The sequence below is a fragment of the Anas acuta genome, chromosome 16, assembly GCF_963932015.1.
Source record: "Anas acuta chromosome 16, bAnaAcu1.1, whole genome shotgun sequence".
Classification (NCBI taxonomy): domain Eukaryota; kingdom Metazoa; phylum Chordata; class Aves; order Anseriformes; family Anatidae; genus Anas; species Anas acuta.
This window is the reverse complement of record NC_088994.1, coordinates 14,780,146-14,799,779: the sequence shown is the minus strand read 5'-3', so window position 1 is coordinate 14,799,779 and position 19,634 is coordinate 14,780,146. Positions and strand designations below refer to the sequence as shown.

The 19,634-nt window shown below is 54.3% G+C and overlaps 1 protein-coding gene across 2 annotated transcripts; it reads left to right on the top strand.

The window, feature by feature from the left end:
* The first annotated feature begins 4,064 nt into the window (after positions 1 to 4,064).
* On the top strand, positions 4,065 to 18,537 carry EEF1A2 (eukaryotic translation elongation factor 1 alpha 2). 2 transcript variants are annotated; one of them, XM_068700469.1, is made up of 8 exons: positions 4,065 to 4,217; positions 5,807 to 6,020; positions 9,801 to 9,980; positions 10,627 to 10,923; positions 14,631 to 14,781; positions 16,101 to 16,357; positions 17,276 to 17,510; positions 18,190 to 18,537. In XM_068700469.1, the coding sequence occupies exons 2-8, from the start codon at positions 5,877 to 5,879 to the stop codon at positions 18,315 to 18,317; spliced, it is 1,392 nt and encodes a 463-aa protein (XP_068556570.1). In that variant the 5' UTR covers positions 4,065 to 4,217; positions 5,807 to 5,876; the 3' UTR covers positions 18,318 to 18,537. The 2 variants fall into 2 exon arrangements, with proteins under 2 accessions (XP_068556570.1, XP_068556571.1); XM_068700470.1 differs by lacking the exon at positions 4,065 to 4,217 and adding an exon at positions 5,481 to 5,501.
* The last annotated feature ends 1,097 nt before the right edge of the window (positions 18,538 to 19,634 follow it).

Sequence of the window (19,634 nt, the reverse complement as noted above, 5' to 3'; positions counted from 1 at the left end):
CTCTTGCTGTAAGACCCATAAAAAAATGCAGAGCAGAGGCTCCTCATTGCACCGGGGTTTGACCTAAATCAGCACAAAACTGGGTGCTGCACCAGGGTCTGTCCCCTCCTCAGCACCTGGGGATATTTATGGGATCAGGCGCTGGACATCAGAAATGTCAGGGCATCCCTAAAGAGATGCCTTTTAGGTGCTGCTCCTCTCCTTCCCCTGAGTTTAAAAAGATTTCAGAGCAGGGATGAGTGCAGCCTGCCTGCTTCCCGGGCTGGCAGTGGAGCAGATTGGGCTGTTTTATTCTCTTTTCTGTCAGCAGCATCCCAGAGAGCAGGAGGAAGCAGGGTAGAGATGCTAAAATGCCAGTGGGGAAGGTGAGGAGGACTGAAGGAGTGAAAATCTTCGGGAGAAATCCAATTTTAGGTGAGGAGCTGCTGCATTTGCCTGGGGGACATGGACCTGTAACCCATGGTGCTGCTGAGCTTGGCGAGGTGGGTCATGGGGCTGGCAGGGCTAGCAGGGGTCAGCCCCTTTCTGGGCTGATTTTTGGGTTGTTTTCCCTCCAGGACCACCATCTGCCTCTCAACCTGGCTGAATTTTCACACCCTGAGCACGTCGTTTTGCTTCCTTCCTGACTCAACGCACAGCCTTAGCAACGTCCTCCCCAACGTCCTCCAAACCTGGGCACCCAGGGCCCCCAAGGCTCTCCACGGCAGAGCTGAATTTTGGGCATGAATACTCCAAATACTGGCTGGGGGGGGAGAAGGGGGATGCTACGGGGGGGGATTTCCCTGTCTTGACCCCATAACTCAGCTGCTTGGTGCAGAAGGGGTTTGTGCACAGCACGCTGCTGTCCCTGCAGGGGTGTCACCAGACACCGTCCCCAGCTGGCCGGGTGGTGAGAGGGTTTGGGCATCTTGTTATCACGTCCAAAGCTTATTTTTAAACTGCTGGCTCCAATTTAAAGCTATCAGCAGCATGTGCTGACTGCAGGACCTCAAAATACTCCCCTTCCCCTCCTCCTTCCCTTGTCTTTTTGCCCCAGATTTCTGTCTTTTTTTTTGCCCCTCTCTGGGTCTGCAGCACGAGCAAGAGCTGAGAAACCTGCTTGTATGAAAGGTTTTATGAAATTTTGTCCTGTTTGGTGCCTGGAGTGCTCCTACACAAAGATATGGAGCCGGCCACAGTGTGTGCCATGGGGTGTGATGTGTGCTGTTATGGGGGCCCAGAAGGGGGGACCCCAAAGCCAGCCCTGTGTAAATGTGCTCCAGAAATTACTGGGAGATGCTATGGGGAATCCCATCCCATTGCAGCAGTGGGGTTGATAAATGGGAATTTTTTTCTTCATGTGTGCTGTTCTGGGGGCACTCAGGACTGCTGTGGGATGCGTGTGGTGTAGAGGAGAGGGTGGCCAGTGCCTCGGTGCTCCAAGCCTGGCCACATCCAGCATGTGGTAACCTGTAAATGCTGGAACACCTGGGTCCAAAGCCCCCAAAATCAGTGTGGAAGGAGCTGAAACCCCAACCCCAGGAGGAAGGAAACCTGAGGGCATTCACCTCCGAGCGCCTTTTCCCATGGCCAACACGAGGCCCCGCAGCTCTCTCCAGATATCCCTGGTGCTCTGCAGGGGAAGAAAGAGAACAGGGTCCCCTCTGCTGCTCCTGTGCCCAACAGGGCTCGGGGGGGCTGTTCCTGGGTGGGCAGCCCTGGTGGCACTGCCCCAACCCCTGCCTCCCAAATTGCAGGAGCTCAGCTAGAAAGGAACACCCCCAGCGCCAACGCCAACCCCGGCAGGCAGCCCAGATCCATACCAATTACTGGCACTGCGGATTATTCACTCTCACACCATGCAGGGCCTCTTTGAAAAAAAAAAAAAAATCTCAGTTTTTATGTCTGGGCAAAAGGGATTTTTTTTTTTATGGTTTAATGCATCAGATCCTAACCCGGAGTTTGTGGGGTTGGAGGTAATTATAAAAGGGGTGCAGCACCTGCCAGTCCCCATAGCAATACCTAGACAGAATGGCCTTTTGGGGCTCTCAGTTATCTTGAATGATCCCAAATTATTTGGAGATGGATTTTCGGGGGGGTAAATCCAATCCTAAATAGGATTTGGGGAATAGTTTCAGCCGGGACTGAATCTGAAGCTGGAAGGATGGAGGCGAGGTTCTAAACTTCCAGCCACTGCAGGTTTTGCCTGCTCAGGTCTCTTTTATTTCAAATAGCTGAACATCTAAGGACAGATAAGCACTATTTTGTTTTTTTTTTGGTCCAGCCTTGCAGGGATGCACTTCCACTCAGGAATAACGATGGGATGGCAGGTGTTGGGTGTAGCCCTGCTCCCCGGCAGGATCCATCCCAAGCTGTGGCTTTAAGTCCCTCGGCGGCTGGCTGTAAGGTGGCTGAACCTCGCCCCGATTATCCAGGTCTGGCAGCTCTCTCCTCTCCCCGTCCCCTACTATTTATAGTCCGACGGGCTGTCAGGCTCCGCTGCCACTACAGGCAGCCCCGTTTCTGTGCAGCCCGCTCGCCAGCAAGGCTGCCCTTGCGTAAAAAAGAGGAGATTATTTCTTGGCAAAGCCCTGAAAAGTGGGAGGGAAGAACAAGGGACTTGTACGCTCATCCCTGCACTGCATTACCGCCTGTGTCCATCCCCGGCACGTCCAGACCTGAGGCAGCACCACCGCTCCTGTCCCAAAAAGGTCTGGATTAATTTATTTAAAATACTTAAAGCCTTCCTTTTGAAAGCTTCTTTTGACTTTTTCTGGCACTCGGTGGAACGCTGCGTAAAAGACATCTTCCCTATCACGTTTCTAAGAAAATGCCAGTGAACTCTAACATTCAGAAAAAGGGAAGTCTCCCTTTAAACATTAATGAGAGGTTAGGACCATTTTAATCTACACGATGGGTAAGTGTTTAACCCTGAGACTATGAACTAGCAGTACCTGACTTCGCTGTTAAATTCACTGAGAGATGGTCAAGGCAGTGCAATTGGTCTAGACTATTACACAGCTTAATTCAAAATTAGCATTCTTTTGACCTATATTTGGCTTTGGGACACAGAAAATTTGGCATTACCTTGTAATTGCACAGCCGACACAGGTATAAATATTCTGACCACTACGTGATATTTTTTAACGCAAAGAAAACGTCCCGATAACGCTGAAAGAGGTTATTTATGGTTTCCTTGCCTTAGGACTAGAACCCCATCCCCTGTTAAATGAAATCACGTCCATAAACCACAGATTCTCGAGCAAGAGCAATACAAATTGCAAGTGCAGGGGCATATTTTGCTCTGTTTGTTCCTTGCTTCTCTGTTTGCTCCTGGGCTAATGCGTTTGCACTGAGGCAGAAATGTGGGTCAGTGCCTGCAGGGCTGTGCCCAGGGACGTGGCTGCCCCACGTGTGCCCGTGCAGGGACCCCTGCCCACCAGGGACCCCTGCCCACCAGGGACCCCTGCCCACCCCACGCTCGGGGTCAGCCCTCCGGCACAGCTGGCCCTAAAGGTACACAGCGAGGGCTCCTCTCCCCCACCAGTCCCATAAAATTGCCCCCAGGCTGCCACAGGGGGTCCGAGCCCCACTCGGTTTCTATCTGCCCCACTCCCCCAGATCAGGAGCTCCCTCATTTTGCCTCTCTTCCCCAAAGCCCTTCCTTCCATCTCCCTCTATCCCTCCATCTCACTCACCCCTCCAGCTCTCCCATCTCTCATCCCTCCAGCTGCCTCCCATCCCATCCCTCTACCTGCCATCCCACCGGCTCCCTCCTACCCACCTTCAATCCTTCCATCTTCCCATCCCTCCATCTCCTTCTCCTCCATTTCCCCCATCCTTCTTTTCCTCCCATCCCTCCATCTCTCCTGCATTTCCCCATCATTTTCTCCCTCTCCTCCACCTCTCCTGCATTTCCCCATCCCTCCATCTCTCCTCCATCCTTTCCCCATCCCTCTCTTCCCTCCATCCCCTTCCCTTCCCAAACCCTTCTCCTCTCCCCCCTCTCCTCCTCGCCCCGCTCTCTCCTCCTCCTCCTTCTCTTCCTCCTCCTCTCCCCGGCGCGCCTCCTCCTCCTCCTCCTCCTCCTCCTCCTCCTCCCCCGCCCGGTACCGCATTGCCGTAGTGCGGGGGGGTCGCTGCATTGCGCTGCCGCCGTCAATAGGTGGGCCCCTCCCGTGGAGATAAAGCCGCCGGAGCCCAAGCTGGCAGCCTCTGCCGCCCCGACCGCCGCTCCGGTAAGAGCTCCTGAACCCCCCCCCCCGGTACCGGCATCGGGCTGCTAAGAACGGGAGGGACCGGGCTGCGGGGGGGGGGGGTCCGTGGCATCGGGGTGCGGGGTGCTGCGGGGGACCCCCCCGGGGAGACCCCCCGAGGGAAGGAGGGGATGGGGCCGGGCTGCTGCTGCTGAGCCCCGCAGGTGCCTGATCCCGCAGGTGGGAGGTGACCCGCAACCCCCCCCCTCCTGCTCCTAGGGGGGGAAAGAAAAGGATCTAGAAAAAAAAAATTAGAAAAAATAGGAAAAAATAAAAAATCTAGGAAAAATCTAATAAAATCTAAAAAAAAAAAATCGGTAAAGAATGAAAAAAAAATCTATAAAAATTAAAATTCTATAAGGAATAAAAAAATCTATCAGGAATAAAAAAAAATATAAAGAATACATTCTATAAAGAATAAAAAAAATCTATAAAAAATAAAGGTACTGTAAGGAATAAGAAACCTATAAAAATCTATAAAGAATAAAAATTCCATAAGGAATAAGAAATCTATAAAGAATAATAATTCTATAAGGAATAAAGAATATATAAAAATATTAAAAAAATATAAAAATATACTATAAGAAAATAAAAACGAGGGGACCCGAGCCCTGGGTGCCGCAGGGCGCTCAGCGGGTGCTGGGAGCTGCGCAATGGCCGCATCCAGCGCTGGGGCTGCTCAAGGGCAGGGGACGGAGGGCTGGGGGGGGGGGCTGGGGGGCCGTGGCCGCCCTCACGGCTGAATTTCCTGACCCGCTTCGCTTCCCCGGGCGGATTCCTAAAATTGGATTTTATGAGACGTCAAAGGAAAGCTCCTAATTGTGCGGGGCTTGTGCAGCGCTGCGGCACCATGGTAACCCCAGGAGATGCCAGAACAGCTCCCCGGCTCTATCGATTTTTCCTTTTAGCCTCCTCCCTCCGTTTTATCCAAATTCAGGGCAGCAGAATTGAACCAAATCCCCCACTGGGGTCCAGCCCGTGCTGTCCCTTGCCCCGCTATGCCCTGTGGTCGGGGGCTATTTTTGTCCGCCCCGCTTTGCGGGCACCGTGCTGTCACCCGAACCACGCATGGCTTTTTTTTTTTTTTTGGGGAGGGGGGGAGGTGAAGGCACCCAGCAGGGACGGGCGCCCACGGCTCCTCCCAGGACGCCCACGAAACGGAGGAGATGCCCTGGGGCTTGGAAAGACCTAGAAGGCAGCGGTGGAAGCGGGAGAGAGCCGTGCGGGAAGGATTTTCCCCGTGGGAAGGGCACCTTCGAGGCACCGGTGACGCAGCGCTGGGAGTTGGGGGTCTCCAGGAGGGTGGTGGAGGGCAGACCCAAAACTGTGGCGTCTTGCTGAGGGTCGGAGGCTGGACGTGGTGGCCAGAAATAGCCCGGCCAACCTCCTCCGGGGGTGGCTTGGATCTGTCCCAGCATGGGCAGAGCCGCCAGACGAAGCCCAGGCACCCCCCAGCTGGGTTGGGGCGCGTGGTCCAGAGAGGTTGAGAGGAGGAGAACCTGCCCCCGGTGGGCTGGGGATGCTGCGGAGGGTAGGGGGGCTCTGCTGACTCTTGCCTTTTCCCCCTGCAGCCTCCCCAAAAACGCAGCTGCGCCCCCACAGCCCCCCCCGCCGCCCGCCCGCCACGCGTAGCCCGCCAGCATGGGGAAGGAGAAGACGCACATCAACATCGTCGTCATTGGGCATGTGGACTCTGGGAAATCCACCACCACCGGGCACCTCATCTACAAATGCGGGGGCATTGACAAAAGGACCATTGAGAAATTCGAGAAGGAGGCTGCCGAGGTGAGGAGCCTGTCCCCCCCCCTGTGCGCCCCCTCCCCAGCTCTGCGCCAATGCCCTGAAAAGATCCCAGGGGTGATGCTCCCCTTCTCCTGGGGCTGCCCTTCTCGTACCTTCTCTTTCTCCCTTTGTTCCCATCATATTTTCCCCCTCTGCATCCCCAATTCCCCTGGCTCCTCCAGCCTCAGTAAAATTGGGCCATTTGGGTGCTCGCCCCCCTCCTCTCCGAGCTGAGCCCACCACCTGGGGGGCTCCCTGCTGCAAGCTGCTCCTGAAGGGGCTTGGCGAGATTTGGCAGGTGGATTAGGGATTGCAATTCCTAATCCCAGCAGCAATTGTGAGGTATCTGGGAAAGCCACAAACCCTTGTGCTTCTGGGCATGCAATTCCCTCTAAATTCTGTGCACGAGGAGGAAAAACCAAAGGAAAATCTCCTTCCAGTGCCTGCTGGAGCATGCAGCACCAGCTGGACCCCTCATTTGATCCAGTTTGTTTAAAAAAAACATTCCCATTCTTCTCTAGGATGGTGTCTGGTGTGTGCCTTGATTGGTAGCCTTTAATACAGAAAAGCTTACGTGAATTAGAAGCCTTTTAGTTGAATTCTTTTGTTTAACCTCGCTAAAGGAGGCATTTATAGCAATGTAATAATTCCAGCATTTATCAGGCTGCTCCACTGTAAAGCACCACCCAACACCTATAGCGTGGCAGATGCAGAGATTAAAGAGGAAAAAATAATCCTGGGGACAGAGGAAAACGTTGTGGATCGGAAACTCCGGGAAATTAATGATGGTAAATTCTAGAGAGGTGGGTGAGGCAGGGGAAGTCGGGCTGTGCTAGTGATAGGGCAGGTCTGGTCTCTCACAAGATGTCTTGTCGTCATCATTCCAGGAGCCTTTTAATGCAGACATCCCTTCATTCCCTTCATTTATTTTTATTTTTTTTTTATGGCCAAGATCCTATATTAAAAATAAAAAAAAGGAAAGAAAGAAAAGGGAAAAAGAAAATGAAAAAAAAAAAAAATCTCTTCAGCCCTGCCATTCCTGATCAAATGTTTTGCTGTCTGTCTCTTAACCCTTTGAATTTGCCAGTAGCAGCCCAGCTAAACCACCCATTTTCCTGCCTCATTGTCAGCCTTTTATTTTTTTTCCAGCCTCCCATAGAAGAGCTTCTTCCTTAGCATAAAATGATTTCTCTCCCCCATTTCCAAAGGATTGCTGGTGCGCCTCAGTATATTTCCACCCCTTTACCTCCAGCTCAGGTGTGACGTGATGAGGGTGTTGTAGGCACGATTGCGGCTATTTTAATTGAACAGACACTTCCCCTGACTTGCCAGAATATGCGGGGACTGGAAGCTGCTATTAATAGCCTATTGACTGAGCTTACAGACTCCATTTTCTGATGCAGGGCTGGGGAAGGGTTTTCTTCCATTAGGTGGCATTCGCAGGAAATGGAGGCCTGCGTGCACCCAAAAAGCTATCAAAAAAAAAAAACAGGGTCTGATATTTTTTTTTCTCCCCTAAAATAAAAGATTTTATTTTCCTTTTGACTTCAAGGGCAGGGGTAATAGGATCTCCAAAAGCGGAGTTGTTCTTTTTTAAAAAAAAAAAAGAAAAATCATTATTTGTGGTCTCCAAATAGAAAGCTGTCCCTCTGCTGGGGTTTGATCAAGGAAAATCAGGCAGTTTCTGGCCCTGAACAGTGAAGGTATTGTGCAAAGCTAGATAATACTGTGTTTTTTCAACAACAGCCCTGGGTAACTGAATATACCCCATGAAAGGAGGGAAGCTGTTTGCTAAATAAAGGATCTCATTTGTCTTCACGTTACGTCTCTTGGTGCGTTTGCAGAATATAGACAGCTTTTTGGGGGTGTAGATGCCTCTGATTCCTGCATGGGAATCCTGTTTTGTAGGAGCCGGGGTGCAGGGCAGCTGGGTGCCCCCACGACCAGCTCCACCCTGGGGCATGCTCCGTGCCTCAGTTTCCCCATCTGTAAGTGAAGGAAAAAGCTGCTGATTGCTGTAAGGCTGTGGGGTGTGCTCATTGAGCTCCTGCCTGAGCACTCCCCATTATTAATGCATTGCACAAAATGAATTTATTTTCCTTAGCCCCCCCCCCCTCAGCTAGGGCAAGAAGCGATCACGCTGGAATGACGCCCTTCATCTCCCCCAGCAAGGGAGATGCTGCAAAGGGTTAACCTCCCAGCTCCTGCTCTGCCCCCCCCCTTGCTATACTCGATGCTCAGGAGCAGAGATGTGATTCTGGATTGTTCCACCCCCTCCCTGACCCCCCCCTCCCGCAGGCGTGAGAGCTCCGGGCTGGGGCTGCGGCATCGCCCTCTCACCCACCGTTCCCCCCCCGAGGAAGGGGAGGCTCTCCCTGGCTTTAGGATTTTGCCTGTAATCCTCCCCAGCGAGCTGCAAAGTCATCGCAGCACTCGGCTGTTACGTAAAGGGACCGGCACCATTAATTCCCCGTGCTGCCCAGCCACAGGGAGCAAAAGGGAGGGGGGGACACGAGCAGGGATCAGGGCAGAGCGCTGCCCAGCACCCCGCTGTGGGTGGGATGCGTCCAGGTGGGATGCTGCGTTAGCCTTCCTGGTGAGAAACAGCACCGGAGCGTTAGCTGCCTGCCAGCAGGAAGCTTTTCCCTCCGGAGAGGTGATTTATAATGGCCCATTAGGAATTTTATGCATTGATGCTCCAGAAGAAATCCCCGCTACAGAGAGCGCGGCTCTGGGTGAGGGGGGAGCGCGCTGTAACAGCTCCGTCCTTGCGCAGCGGTTACAGCACATTACATCAGCAGCAGATGACCTATTTCTCTGGCTGAATTCTGTTTGCCATCTTAGCAAACTCCCCTCTCAGCCCCAGACCTGAAGATCGATGCCCGTTAACCCTTCGGTCCCTCTGGGCTGCCCCTGAGCACGGCATGGCCGGGGGGGGGCTCATCCTCCCCCTATGCCCGCAGGATCCCCCCAGCTCTCCCCCATGGCACGATGTCGGAGGACCCTGAACGATAGGAGAAGCCAGTTCAGAAGTGACATCTTGATTTTAGCAAGGCGTGTGCTTTATCACAGGACAGAGATTTATTTATTTATATATATTTTTTTTGTGGCTAATCTCGCCCAGCATGATTTGCTGCGCTCCAGTGTTGGCTGTGATTTTGGCCATTTGGCAATGACAGTTGGTCTGACTGCAGCTCGCGGTAGCTTTCCGTGCGAATTCACACACTCTGTGGCAAAAATCAATCACATTTCCCTTCGGCTCCTAGCAACAGTCTTTGCATTTCATTTTCTTTTAACCCGTTCCCCTGCTGCACCCCTGTCACTTAGGGGCTCCCTCGCTTAGTCGTGGCCTTTCCCTCTGAGCAGATGTCTCACAGGTTGGGATAATAGGTTAAAATACAACAATAAGGAGCCTTCCAGCACCGCTGGGTAATTCCACACCAGGATGATTTCACAGCAGCCGAGCAGGGCCCTGACATTTCATAGAGGAGACCTTGAGGAGGTTCCAGCTCCTCCTCATCTGGTCCCACCACAAAACCACATCGCAGCTCCTCCACCTTCTTCTCCATCCCCTTAAGGATCGTGTTGAGAACAATATCTGCTTTCACCTGTATTTATTAGTAAACAGATTACAGCAAATGCTGAATTTAGAGGGTTTTACCCTCAATGTTTGTAATGTGCCCCTCTGCCTCCATGGCTCTGGGAGCTGGGGTGGGTCCTGGTGCTTGCCACACCTTGGGCTCGTGTTTTGTGTCTCACTGCTCTTGCCTTTGTGTTGGCCAGATGGGGAAAGGGTCCTTCAAATACGCCTGGGTGCTGGACAAGCTGAAGGCCGAGCGTGAGCGCGGCATCACCATCGACATCTCGCTGTGGAAGTTCGAGACCACCAAGTACTACATCACCATCATCGACGCGCCCGGCCACAGGGACTTCATCAAGAACATGATCACCGGGACCTCCCAGGTGAGGAACGGTGGCCACAAACTACTGGAGAGGGGGAGGCTGGGGCTCTCCAATCAGCCTGGGGTCACGTAGGTGCTGCTGGAGCCCTTTTGGAGGAGGTGTTTGGGTGAGCAGTCAGCCAGTGGTGTTGAGCAGGGTCTATGCAAGAGGCCAGGTGGCGCTTGGGGACCTTGCTGTGATCCTGCACCTCCTGGATGTCTGGGGGAAAGGGCCCCCTTAGCACAGAGGGGTGGTTAATCCACACCATTTACCCTATTTGGATACCCTATTTTACCCCTCACTGCACTGCAGGGCATTCCTGCCTCCCAGTGCCGCTTAGTGGCCCTCCCCCAGGGACACTACTGGAAAATCTTTGGTGGTTTTTTAGGCTCTACACTCCAGGGTGGACAAGATGAGGTCCTGGCTGGACTCACACAGCCTAAAGGACCCACCCTGATTTCCAACACAGCTTGCAAAACCACGTGTGCTTGGCAAGCATAAAATAACGCAGGTCAGGTTTGAGGTAGATCAGTGGGGTTTTGGGTAGCAGCTGGGCAGGGAGCCTGCCCAAGCCGTGCTTTCATCCCACATCCATCTGGGGCGTACTCAAAGCTCCCCAGAGCAGCTCTCTGGGGACAGGAGCAGATCATGAGCTCTCTCCTCCCAGGCCGACTGCGCTGTGCTGATTGTTGCTGCCGGCGTCGGCGAGTTTGAAGCCGGCATCTCCAAGAACGGGCAGACCCGCGAGCACGCCCTGCTGGCTTACACCCTGGGGGTGAAGCAGCTCATCGTCGGCATCAACAAGATGGATTCCACGGAGCCCCCCTACAGCGAGAAGCGCTACGACGAGATCGTCAAGGAGGTCAGCGCCTACATCAAGAAGATCGGCTACAACCCGGCCACGGTTCCCTTCGTGCCCATCTCGGGCTGGCACGGGGACAACATGCTGGAGCCCTCCCCTAATGTAAGTGTGCGTGGTGTGTCGGATTTTTTCCCCCCACCCTCAGCCAGGCTGAAACTTGACTTTGGTGCTGTGAAAACTGCAGGAACATTTCGTGCCCCCGTGGTGCGTAATGACCCGTGGTGCCAACATGGATGTGTTTGTCACGTAGCTGTGGTGGTGCTGAGCTGGGATGAATGGGCGTGCTGTGCGTGGCCACGCTTGTTGCTGCGCCGTGCCCAGATGTCCTAGTGGCTGCCCACAAGCATCTCCAGGAGGTGATCTGCACGGCCGTGCTCCTGGGATGTCAGCTGTGGGGTGCGCATCGTCAGCCCCCTGGTGACGTTAGAGCCGTCCGCAGCGCTTGTCAGGCTCAGCAGGAACACCGGGTGTGTTTTTAGGGCATTGTTTTCCCAGGCAAACAGCACGATCCGGTCACTAGCTTGGAACAGCTCCTCCATGCCGAATATCGGGTGCCTTTTCCCACCAGTGTTATATGGCACTGTGGCAGCTGTGCCCCATGTTCCAGAGCTGGGACCCCACTCCTTAAAATGACTTTTGTCTGGGGAGGTACCAAATTTCCCACAAGAAAACTGTGATTTCCTTGAGCATCCATTTGGGGTTGCTCCTGGGCTGGTGGAATCTTAAATGGCCTCCTCCTGCATGCATCAGTGATGGGGATGGTGGGGACATGACAACAGGGTGCTTTGGGATGGGGGTTCCTTGGCAGACAAGCTGCCAACAGAAGTTGTTACTCGGGCATTTTTTTTTTTTTGGAGAAAAAGCTACCCCAGCTTTATTTTTCTAAAGAAATTAGGGGCTAGGCAGTTCTGGCCCAAGGAATGTCCCTGCTCTCCCACTGGTTTCTGGTGACCTTGAGCAAGTCTCTCAGAGCAGAAACCCCCAGCAATCCTCTAACCAAAGGGAAATTTGATGCTTACGGGGGCATTAAGACTTGTGGACTAGGGGTCAGAGCTCCATGGAGAGGGAAGCAGCATGTCTGGGTGCGAGGGAGGTCGGGCATTGTGGTCCTGAGCTAGAGGAGAGCTGCAATGCAATGCACGACCCGAAATGTTGCTCATGGGCTTGCGCAGGAAAGGCAGCTCACGGGAACTTGGGGCTGGCTAGGAACGAGCATTTTTGGGGGTGTTGGGGAGATTCCTGTCCCCTGAGGAACAGGGTTTGGATAAGGTCAGCCACGGCCGTGCCAAACGTGGCCGCATAGTTGCTGGGTGCCTCCAAATCAGGCTCCAAATGTCAGCAGCTGCTGGGCCGGGAAGATGATCCTGAGCAATTCTCCTATTAATAGGCTGCAGAGGGCGGGCATGGAGCAGGATGGGTCCTGCTGGCCCCGCTCCTCCAGACGGGTCTCGGGGCGTGATCTCAATGTGACGTGCTGCCCGGGAGGGCAGGGGCTGGGATAAGCAGCAGAGGAGGAGGCTGGGGGCATCGGGAGGGAAGGAGGGCTGGAGAGGGCGCAGGGGCTGGGTGCTCAGCAGGAGCTTTGCTGGAAGGATGTGGGGACATCCCACACCGTGGTCCCCAGGGGTCCCTTTCCCCCTTCTGTGGGGACAGAGCTGGGGACAGAGCCCCCTCCCCACCACTTCTAGGGGAGTGTGGGTGGGAATCCGGCGTGGATCTCTCCTTTCCCATTTCTTGCCCAAAAAATCTCCGATTTTTCTCACTCACGTACTTCTGGCTGGGTTTCACTGAAGCACAAGGAGTGATGTGTCTGCCCACCAGGGGACTCAGCAGGGAGCCAGGATTAGAGCTGCATGGCTGCAGCAGCCCCAGCCCACCAGGGTGCAGGGATTTGGGGCCAGAGCCAGCCCTGCATGGGGGGCTGCATCCCGTGGCCCCAAAGCGCAGCGCTCCAAGGCCAAATGACAGCTGGGCTGCGCTTGCATCCAAGTTTGACATTTACAAGCTTTTTTGGCAAGCGTTTTTTTTTTGCATCCAGCCAGCTTCCTGCTGCAGCAGCTGACAGATCTGGGCCACTCAGGGTGGGTTTGGGAGGCTCTCTGGGGGATGCTGCAGCTGAGGGCACCCCGCCTGCAGTGCCAGGAGCGTGGTGGCCCCGTGGCTGCAGTGGTGAGGTTGGGACGTGGGGTGCACAGGGGTGCTCAGGAGGTGCCGGGGGGGTAAAATCAGAGAAACGTGGCTGCTTTGTGAAACGAATTTGGGGCACAGTAGGAATAAGAGCTCAGCTCTGAATTAAGGCTGCTTGAGCTTGCAGCACCCAGGGCTGGCGGCACAGGGTTAACATTTAGCCTTTCGGGCTGGGTTAGGGTAGACTCCCCAGCCACATAATAGCGGAGTAGGGATGGCTCTTGGGAAGTAGGTATGGGGGTACATGAGTGAGGTTTTACTTGGGCAGCCCTAGGAGGCAGCACGATCCTATTTTGGTAGATGCTCCTCATCCTCAGGCCACATGGAGGTTTTGCAGATGGGTTTTCCCCTGGGGCGTGTCCAAGTGCTGCTTTAGCCGGCTCAGGACATCAGATGGCTCTCAGGACATCAGATATTCCCGGGATGTCAGGTGTCCTCGGGATGTCAGGTGTCCTCAGGATGTCAGATATTCTCAGAATAATGCATGGAAAGGAGAAAGGACAGCTCCCACAGCCATGTGCCACGGGACAGGGTCTGCTGCTCCTCCCTGTCCCCAGGGCGGGCAGGGGATGGGGCACAGGGTGCACAGGGGTGGCTGTGCCCCCACCCTGGGTAGGGCTGTGGGCAGGTGGCCGCAGGGACAGCTGCTCTCACGAGCATCTGCTGGCATTTTGGGCCACGTGGCAGGGAAGCTCTGAGTCAGCACAGGATGGATCCATCATTTCCCGTCACTCCATCTATGCACGGGTGCAGGCTGCAGGGTGGGAGAGCAAATTTGGGTGGCTGGGACCTCCGGGGGTGGGTGTAAAACAGGGGGTGCTTCGGGGAACCCACTGCACCCCCAGTCTCATGCCACTTGTGATGGTGCCTAAGGGAAAAGCCCCGTCCATAACGCAGGCAGCATTGTAAATCCACGTGGAGAAATATTGTGTAAGCCCCTCTCGGTGGAGGAAGGGGAAATGGCCTTGCAGGACTCTGGTCCCTGGTGTCTCAGGGTGGTTTCAGACCCAGCACTGAATTCTTCCTTGCTGCAAGCCCAGGCATGGCTGCACCTTTCAGGTGTGCAGCATCACTCCAGGAAAGCACCGCGGTCCCCTGCATCAAACCGTGCCCTCTGCTGAGCACATTTCATTACATCTCTGCTCTTTTTTTTTTTTTTTTTTTCCTCTTTTTAATTTTTTTTTCCAGCCAGTTTCAGCTTCAAGGATCCAATGTAGGGCAGAACTATTTATAAAAAACAATCCTGCCCCTCAGCAGACTTGAGATTCAGTTCCCAGCCTGAAGGCCGGGTGCTTTGCATTGGGGGGCGGGATGGTGTGGGGAGGCAGCACCCGTGGGTTGGGAGTGGGGGCTGCAGGTTTGCTGGATTTAACCATTTCCACCCTTTTTCTTCTGCTTGTGGACAAATTGCTTGTTTCTTGGAGAGAGGGGAGAAGGTGGGTGGAGGTGGAGCAAGGTGTGCAGATGAACCTGCAGGGATGGGAAGATTGGAAAGAGCACCCCAGCCCCGAATAAAGCCAGGACACATCTGGACTGTGTCCTGGTGGGACACCAAAGTGGGATCATCCTGGGAAGCTGAGGACGGGCACACTCAGTGAATGATTTTTCTTCTCTGTTTCCAGATGCCTTGGTTCAAAGGCTGGAAGGTGGAGCGCAAGGAAGGCAACGCGAGCGGGGTGTCCCTCCTGGAGGCCCTGGACACCATCCTGCCCCCGACCCGCCCCACAGACAAGCCCCTGCGCCTGCCCCTGCAGGACGTCTACAAGATCGGAGGTGAGCAGCAGCCCCACCAGCATCCATCCCTCTTTAACCCCAGCCTTCCTTCCACAGGAATTTGGGAACGACTTTTCCAGGTATTGGGAAACTGGAGGGACTGGGCTCCTTGAACTTCAGATATGGGGAAGAAGGGTGGTGGCTGCGGGGCAAAAACCCCATTTGAGATTTGGTTTGGAGGTGCCCAAAGGTACCTGGGCAGCGGAGAGGGGCAGCAGCTTTGTGAGCTCGCCCTGGAGAACACCCGGTGCCAAAACGGCTGCAAATTTGGGTGTCCCAGAGGTCATGGCTGGTGAGGCGAGGTGGAAACCTGCCAGGAATGAGGCCCAGCAGCAAAAAAGCCCTGGGGCCCAGCTGAGGGACGAGGCCAGTGGGGAGGGCCACCGGTGAGGCCACTGCGCGTGCCTCCCAAATGCTGGTGTCTGTCACCAGCACCTCCTCCTGCCCAGCTGCGTCGCGGCACCAGCCATGTAGGGAGACACTGCTCCAAGCTATAAATGTCCCCCGGGCTCGCTGACCTGCTGGCATTGCTGGGCAGTCCCCCTGATGGCTGCCGGGCTAGGCGAACATGGCCATTTCCAGCTCTTTTCCACAATTTTCCAAGGGCGGGTGTGCTGCAGGAACCAGGCGGGTTGAATGATGTTCCTGTGGTCTTAAAATTTAAAGTGGGAATTTTAAAGGTGAGGGGTGGTGGGCAGCTCTGTGTCCTCCCCTAGCTCAGCTGGAGAAAGGCAGGTAGGGTTCTGCCATGGGGTTAAAGAGGTCCTTAGAGAGCAGAGACACTGTAGGATTGGGGGAGGTGGAGGCAATAGGGTTAGTTTGGGAGACTGGATGGATCCCAAAAGCCTCCCCTTCTTCACTTGACTCCAAAGGTGAGTTTTTCCAAACTCTGATGATGCAAAGTGCCAAAGGTCCCATTTATTTAATTAGCCACCCTCGTTCCTTACAGCTGGGACCATGTGGCCAGCAGGGCTGTGCTGTGGCACACATGTTAGGATGTGCCTGATCCTCTGCACAGGAGGGCTGTGGCTGCTGCAGAGGAAATGTTTTCAGCATGTGTGGGTTGCTCAGAGCCTTCTAGCAATGTGCTACCCTTTTTTTACAAAATATTGGGTAGGAAGGGCTCGTTCTTGGTAGTTCAGAATACCCTGATGCTGATCTTGCAACTAATAACTGATTTTTGGTTTGGCAAGAGACAAACAGTCTTTGGTGAAAATCACTGGAGATACCTTGCTTTTATGGCAGCCAGGCTCTGGCCATGCTGCTCAGGGATGCACCAAGCAGGTCACATTTTGTTCTACTCTGTCCTTGCTCCACAGGGATCGGCACTGTCCCCGTGGGCCGAGTGGAGACCGGCATCCTGCGGCCCGGCATGGTGGTCACCTTCGCTCCCGTGAACATCACCACCGAGGTGAAGTCGGTGGAGATGCACCACGAGGCGCTGAGCGAGGCCCTGCCTGGGGACAACGTTGGCTTCAACGTGAAGAACGTCTCCGTCAAGGACATCCGCCGCGGGAACGTCTGCGGGGACAGCAAGTCGGACCCGCCGCAGGAGGCGGCACAGTTCACGTCTCAGGTCAGCTGCGTAGGGTGGAATTCTGTTCTGTTCTGTTCTGTTCTATTCTATTCTATTCTATTCTATTCTATTCTATTCTATTCTATTCTATTCTATTCTATTCTATTCTATTCTATTCTATTCTATTCTATTCTATTCTATCCTATCCTATCCTATCCTATCCTATCCTATCCTATCCTATCCTATCCTATCCTATCCTATCCTATTCTATCCTATTCTATCCTATCCTATCCTATCCTATCCTATCCCATCCCATCCCATCCCATCCCATCCCATCCCATCCCATCCCATCCCATCCCATCCCATCCCATCCCATCCCATCCCTCCTCTCCTCTCCTCTCCTCTCCTCTCCTCTCCTCTCCTCTCCTCTCCTCTCCTCTCCTCTCCTCTCCTCTCCTCTCCTCTCCTCTCCTCTCCTCTCCTCTCCTCTCCTCTCCTCTCCTCTCCTCTCCTCTCCTCTCCTCTCCTCTCCTCTCCTCTCCTCTCCTCTCCTCTCCTCTCCTCTCCTCTCCTCTCCTCTCCTCTCCTCTCCTCTCCTCTCCTCTCCTCTCCTCTCCTCTCCTCTCCTCTCCTCTCCTCTCCTCTCCTCTCCTCTCCTCTCCTCATTGCAATCTGCATGCCACTGCACATGAAAAGGGCTGCTCCCTTTCCAAAATTCACCTGGCTCTGTGGTAGAGCAGGACTTGGTAACCTCCAACAACCGGGTACCTGCCCCCACATCCTTCTGCCCACTGAATAAATAAATGATAGCTTAAATGGCATTTTAAACAAAGAGAGGGTTCTGCCATTAAACCAGTTCGCTTTTCTGTGTGTGGCATGAGAGGGCATCGATTTCCCCACCCTGCTGGTCCCTGGCAGTGCAAGACCCTGTAAAAAAGTCCCTTTGGGCGGTGACCTTGACGCTGCTGTGTCCCCCAGGTGATCATCCTGAACCACCCCGGGCAGATCAGCGCCGGCTACTCGCCCGTCATCGACTGCCACACCGCACACATCGCCTGCAAGTTCGCCGAGCTGAAGGAGAAGATCGACCGGCGCTCCGGCAAGAAGCTGGAGGACAACCCCAAGTCCCTGAAATCGGGCGATGCGGCCATCGTGGAGATGATTCCTGGCAAGCCGATGTGTGTGGAGAGCTTCTCCCAGTACCCACCCCTCGGTAAGGGAACGGCTCCTTCGTGGTCTCCCGTGGAGGAGCGTGGAGGCTGCGTGGGTGCCGACCTCGCTCTGGCCATGCTGAGCCTCTCCCAGTATCCCCACTGGTCAGACTGGGGAGGAAGGGGGAGCTGAGTGCATTTCGTTGCTCCTCCACGTGCAAAATCTGATGCATGAACGGGGTTAGGACAGCTGGGCTGGGACAGGCTCTCTGCTGAGATGTTTTCAAAGGCAAGGCTGGGTTTTCCCTCTGGGAATATTGGAGCTTTTCCTCCAAAATTACTGAACCCCAGAAGTGCAGGAACATTTCTCAGATTCCTTGTCTCTGCCCTAAGAAAACTGGTCAGGAGAAGAAACAGGGAGAGGACACCTTTTAGTGCTTGCCTTGGATGACGGTGCACATCTGGCTTAGCAACGCAGAGGGCAGCTGTGATTTAAATCTAATAAATAGTCATTTATTTATTTATTCAATAAATAGCCATTTAAACAGAGAGGGACACCAGGGCGGTGCTCCTTGGGGGTCAGCACAGGTGCTGGAGGGCTCAGGGCTCGTTCCCTCTCCCAGGACAGTGGTAACGAGGGCTACACGGGGTGGGCTCAGCTCCGAGGGGTGCACATCCCACCTGGGGGTGGGGGGTGGCGCGGCCGCGTGTCGCTCACGTCCCCCCCCCCTTTGCCCCCAGGCCGCTTCGCTGTCCGTGACATGCGGCAGACCGTGGCCGTGGGCGTCATCAAGAACGTGGAGAAGAAGAGCGGTGGGGCCGGCAAAGTCACCAAGTCCGCCCAGAAGGCCCAGAAGGCTGGCAAATGAATCGTGGGCTCCCAGTGCATAGCGCAGAAACCATCCCTGACACCAGGACGCTGCCACCGTCTCCCCCGGGCGCATGTGTGCACATCAGCTTGTAAGAGTTTATATGTCAACGACTGGATGCTCACCATTAAGGTCCAGTGGAAATTCTTTAAAAGGAAAAGCATGTTCCAGCGTTTGTGAGGCTTCATGTTAATTTTACCAATAAAACTGGTACAACATCCACAGTGGAAAACAAACAAGCAAACAAACAAACAAACAAACAAAAAAAACAAAACCAACCGACCCCAAAGGTGTGGAGCTCTGTGTGTGTGTGTGTGTCATTGAGAGGGGCTCGTGGGGTCCCGCTTAGGGCAGGTGATGGGCACAGGCAGGGCTGGGATGGGGGGCAGGAGGATGGAGGACCCATGGGTACCCCGGTCAGGGTGGCACCCAGTGCCCAGATGTTCCCCAGCTCTCACCCTTTGACCAGTGCAGGTGTACAGGCTGAGAACCCCTGCATAAAGCAGGGGCTGGTCTTGTAGCAGGGGTTTTACCTTCTCCTTAACCCACTCAATCCTCTAATATCAATTATCAGGGTCTTTATTATCATTTTTTTCAATGAAGATTAAGCTTGAATCCCCTAAAGTTATGTCATTTAAAGAGAGAAAATAGCATACCCCTATGTCCTTGAAGGGCTGGCAATTCTATGTTAAACTATAAAATAACCCCCAATTTTGGGTAAAGTGGCCAAAGCTGCCTCCCCTCTGTACATTTCCTTCCCTCACCCATAGCAGATCCCTCACTGTAACAAAAACCTTCCTGCCCAGAGGATGCTGTGATCCAGAGCCCAGAGATGCCCAAGGGCTGCCAAGAGTCCCAGACCTGTGGGGGCCCACCCAGGACCACATCTTGACCCCATGCAAACCCGAATGTGGGTGAGGATGCCCTGATCCATCCCCACCCAGCACAGGATGCTCGAACGCAGAGGCTGCGGGTGCAGATGCTGAGGGGTGACCAAAGTGGCTCGGAGGGGAAAGGGTGGGATGCTGAGCATGCCACCATGCTCTGGGGACATTCCCAAGGGATGATTCCTCCTCAAAGTTGGGGTTAGCAGCTACCAAGGCACCCTGGGCTCATGGAGCACTTTTCAGAAGCAACAGCACCGGGAGCTGCGGGGCAGAGGACGCCACATGCGGGCTCTGTGAAGGGCAGCACCGTGCCAGGTCCCTCCCAGGAGAGCTCCAGAGGCATAAGTATCATTACTGCTTGTGCTACAGGAGCTCTTAATGGTCCTAATTAACAACTGCTGCTCTGCAGCACTGAGTGCCCCAGGCAGAG

What these genes read in the sequence shown, in the direction of transcription:
- EEF1A2 (XM_068700469.1), top strand. Translation starts at nt 5,877, where the DNA reads ATGGGGAAGGAGAAGACGCACATCAACATCGTCGTCATTGGGCATGTG. An exon ending in TGCTGGAGCCCTCCCCTAAT is followed by an intron (nt 10,924 to 14,630) that starts GTAAGTGTGCGT and finishes CTCTGTTTCCAG; the next exon opens with ATGCCTTGGTTCAAAGGCTG. An exon ending in CTCCCAGTACCCACCCCTCG is followed by an intron (nt 17,511 to 18,189) that starts GTAAGGGAACGG and finishes CTTTGCCCCCAG; the next exon opens with GCCGCTTCGCTGTCCGTGAC.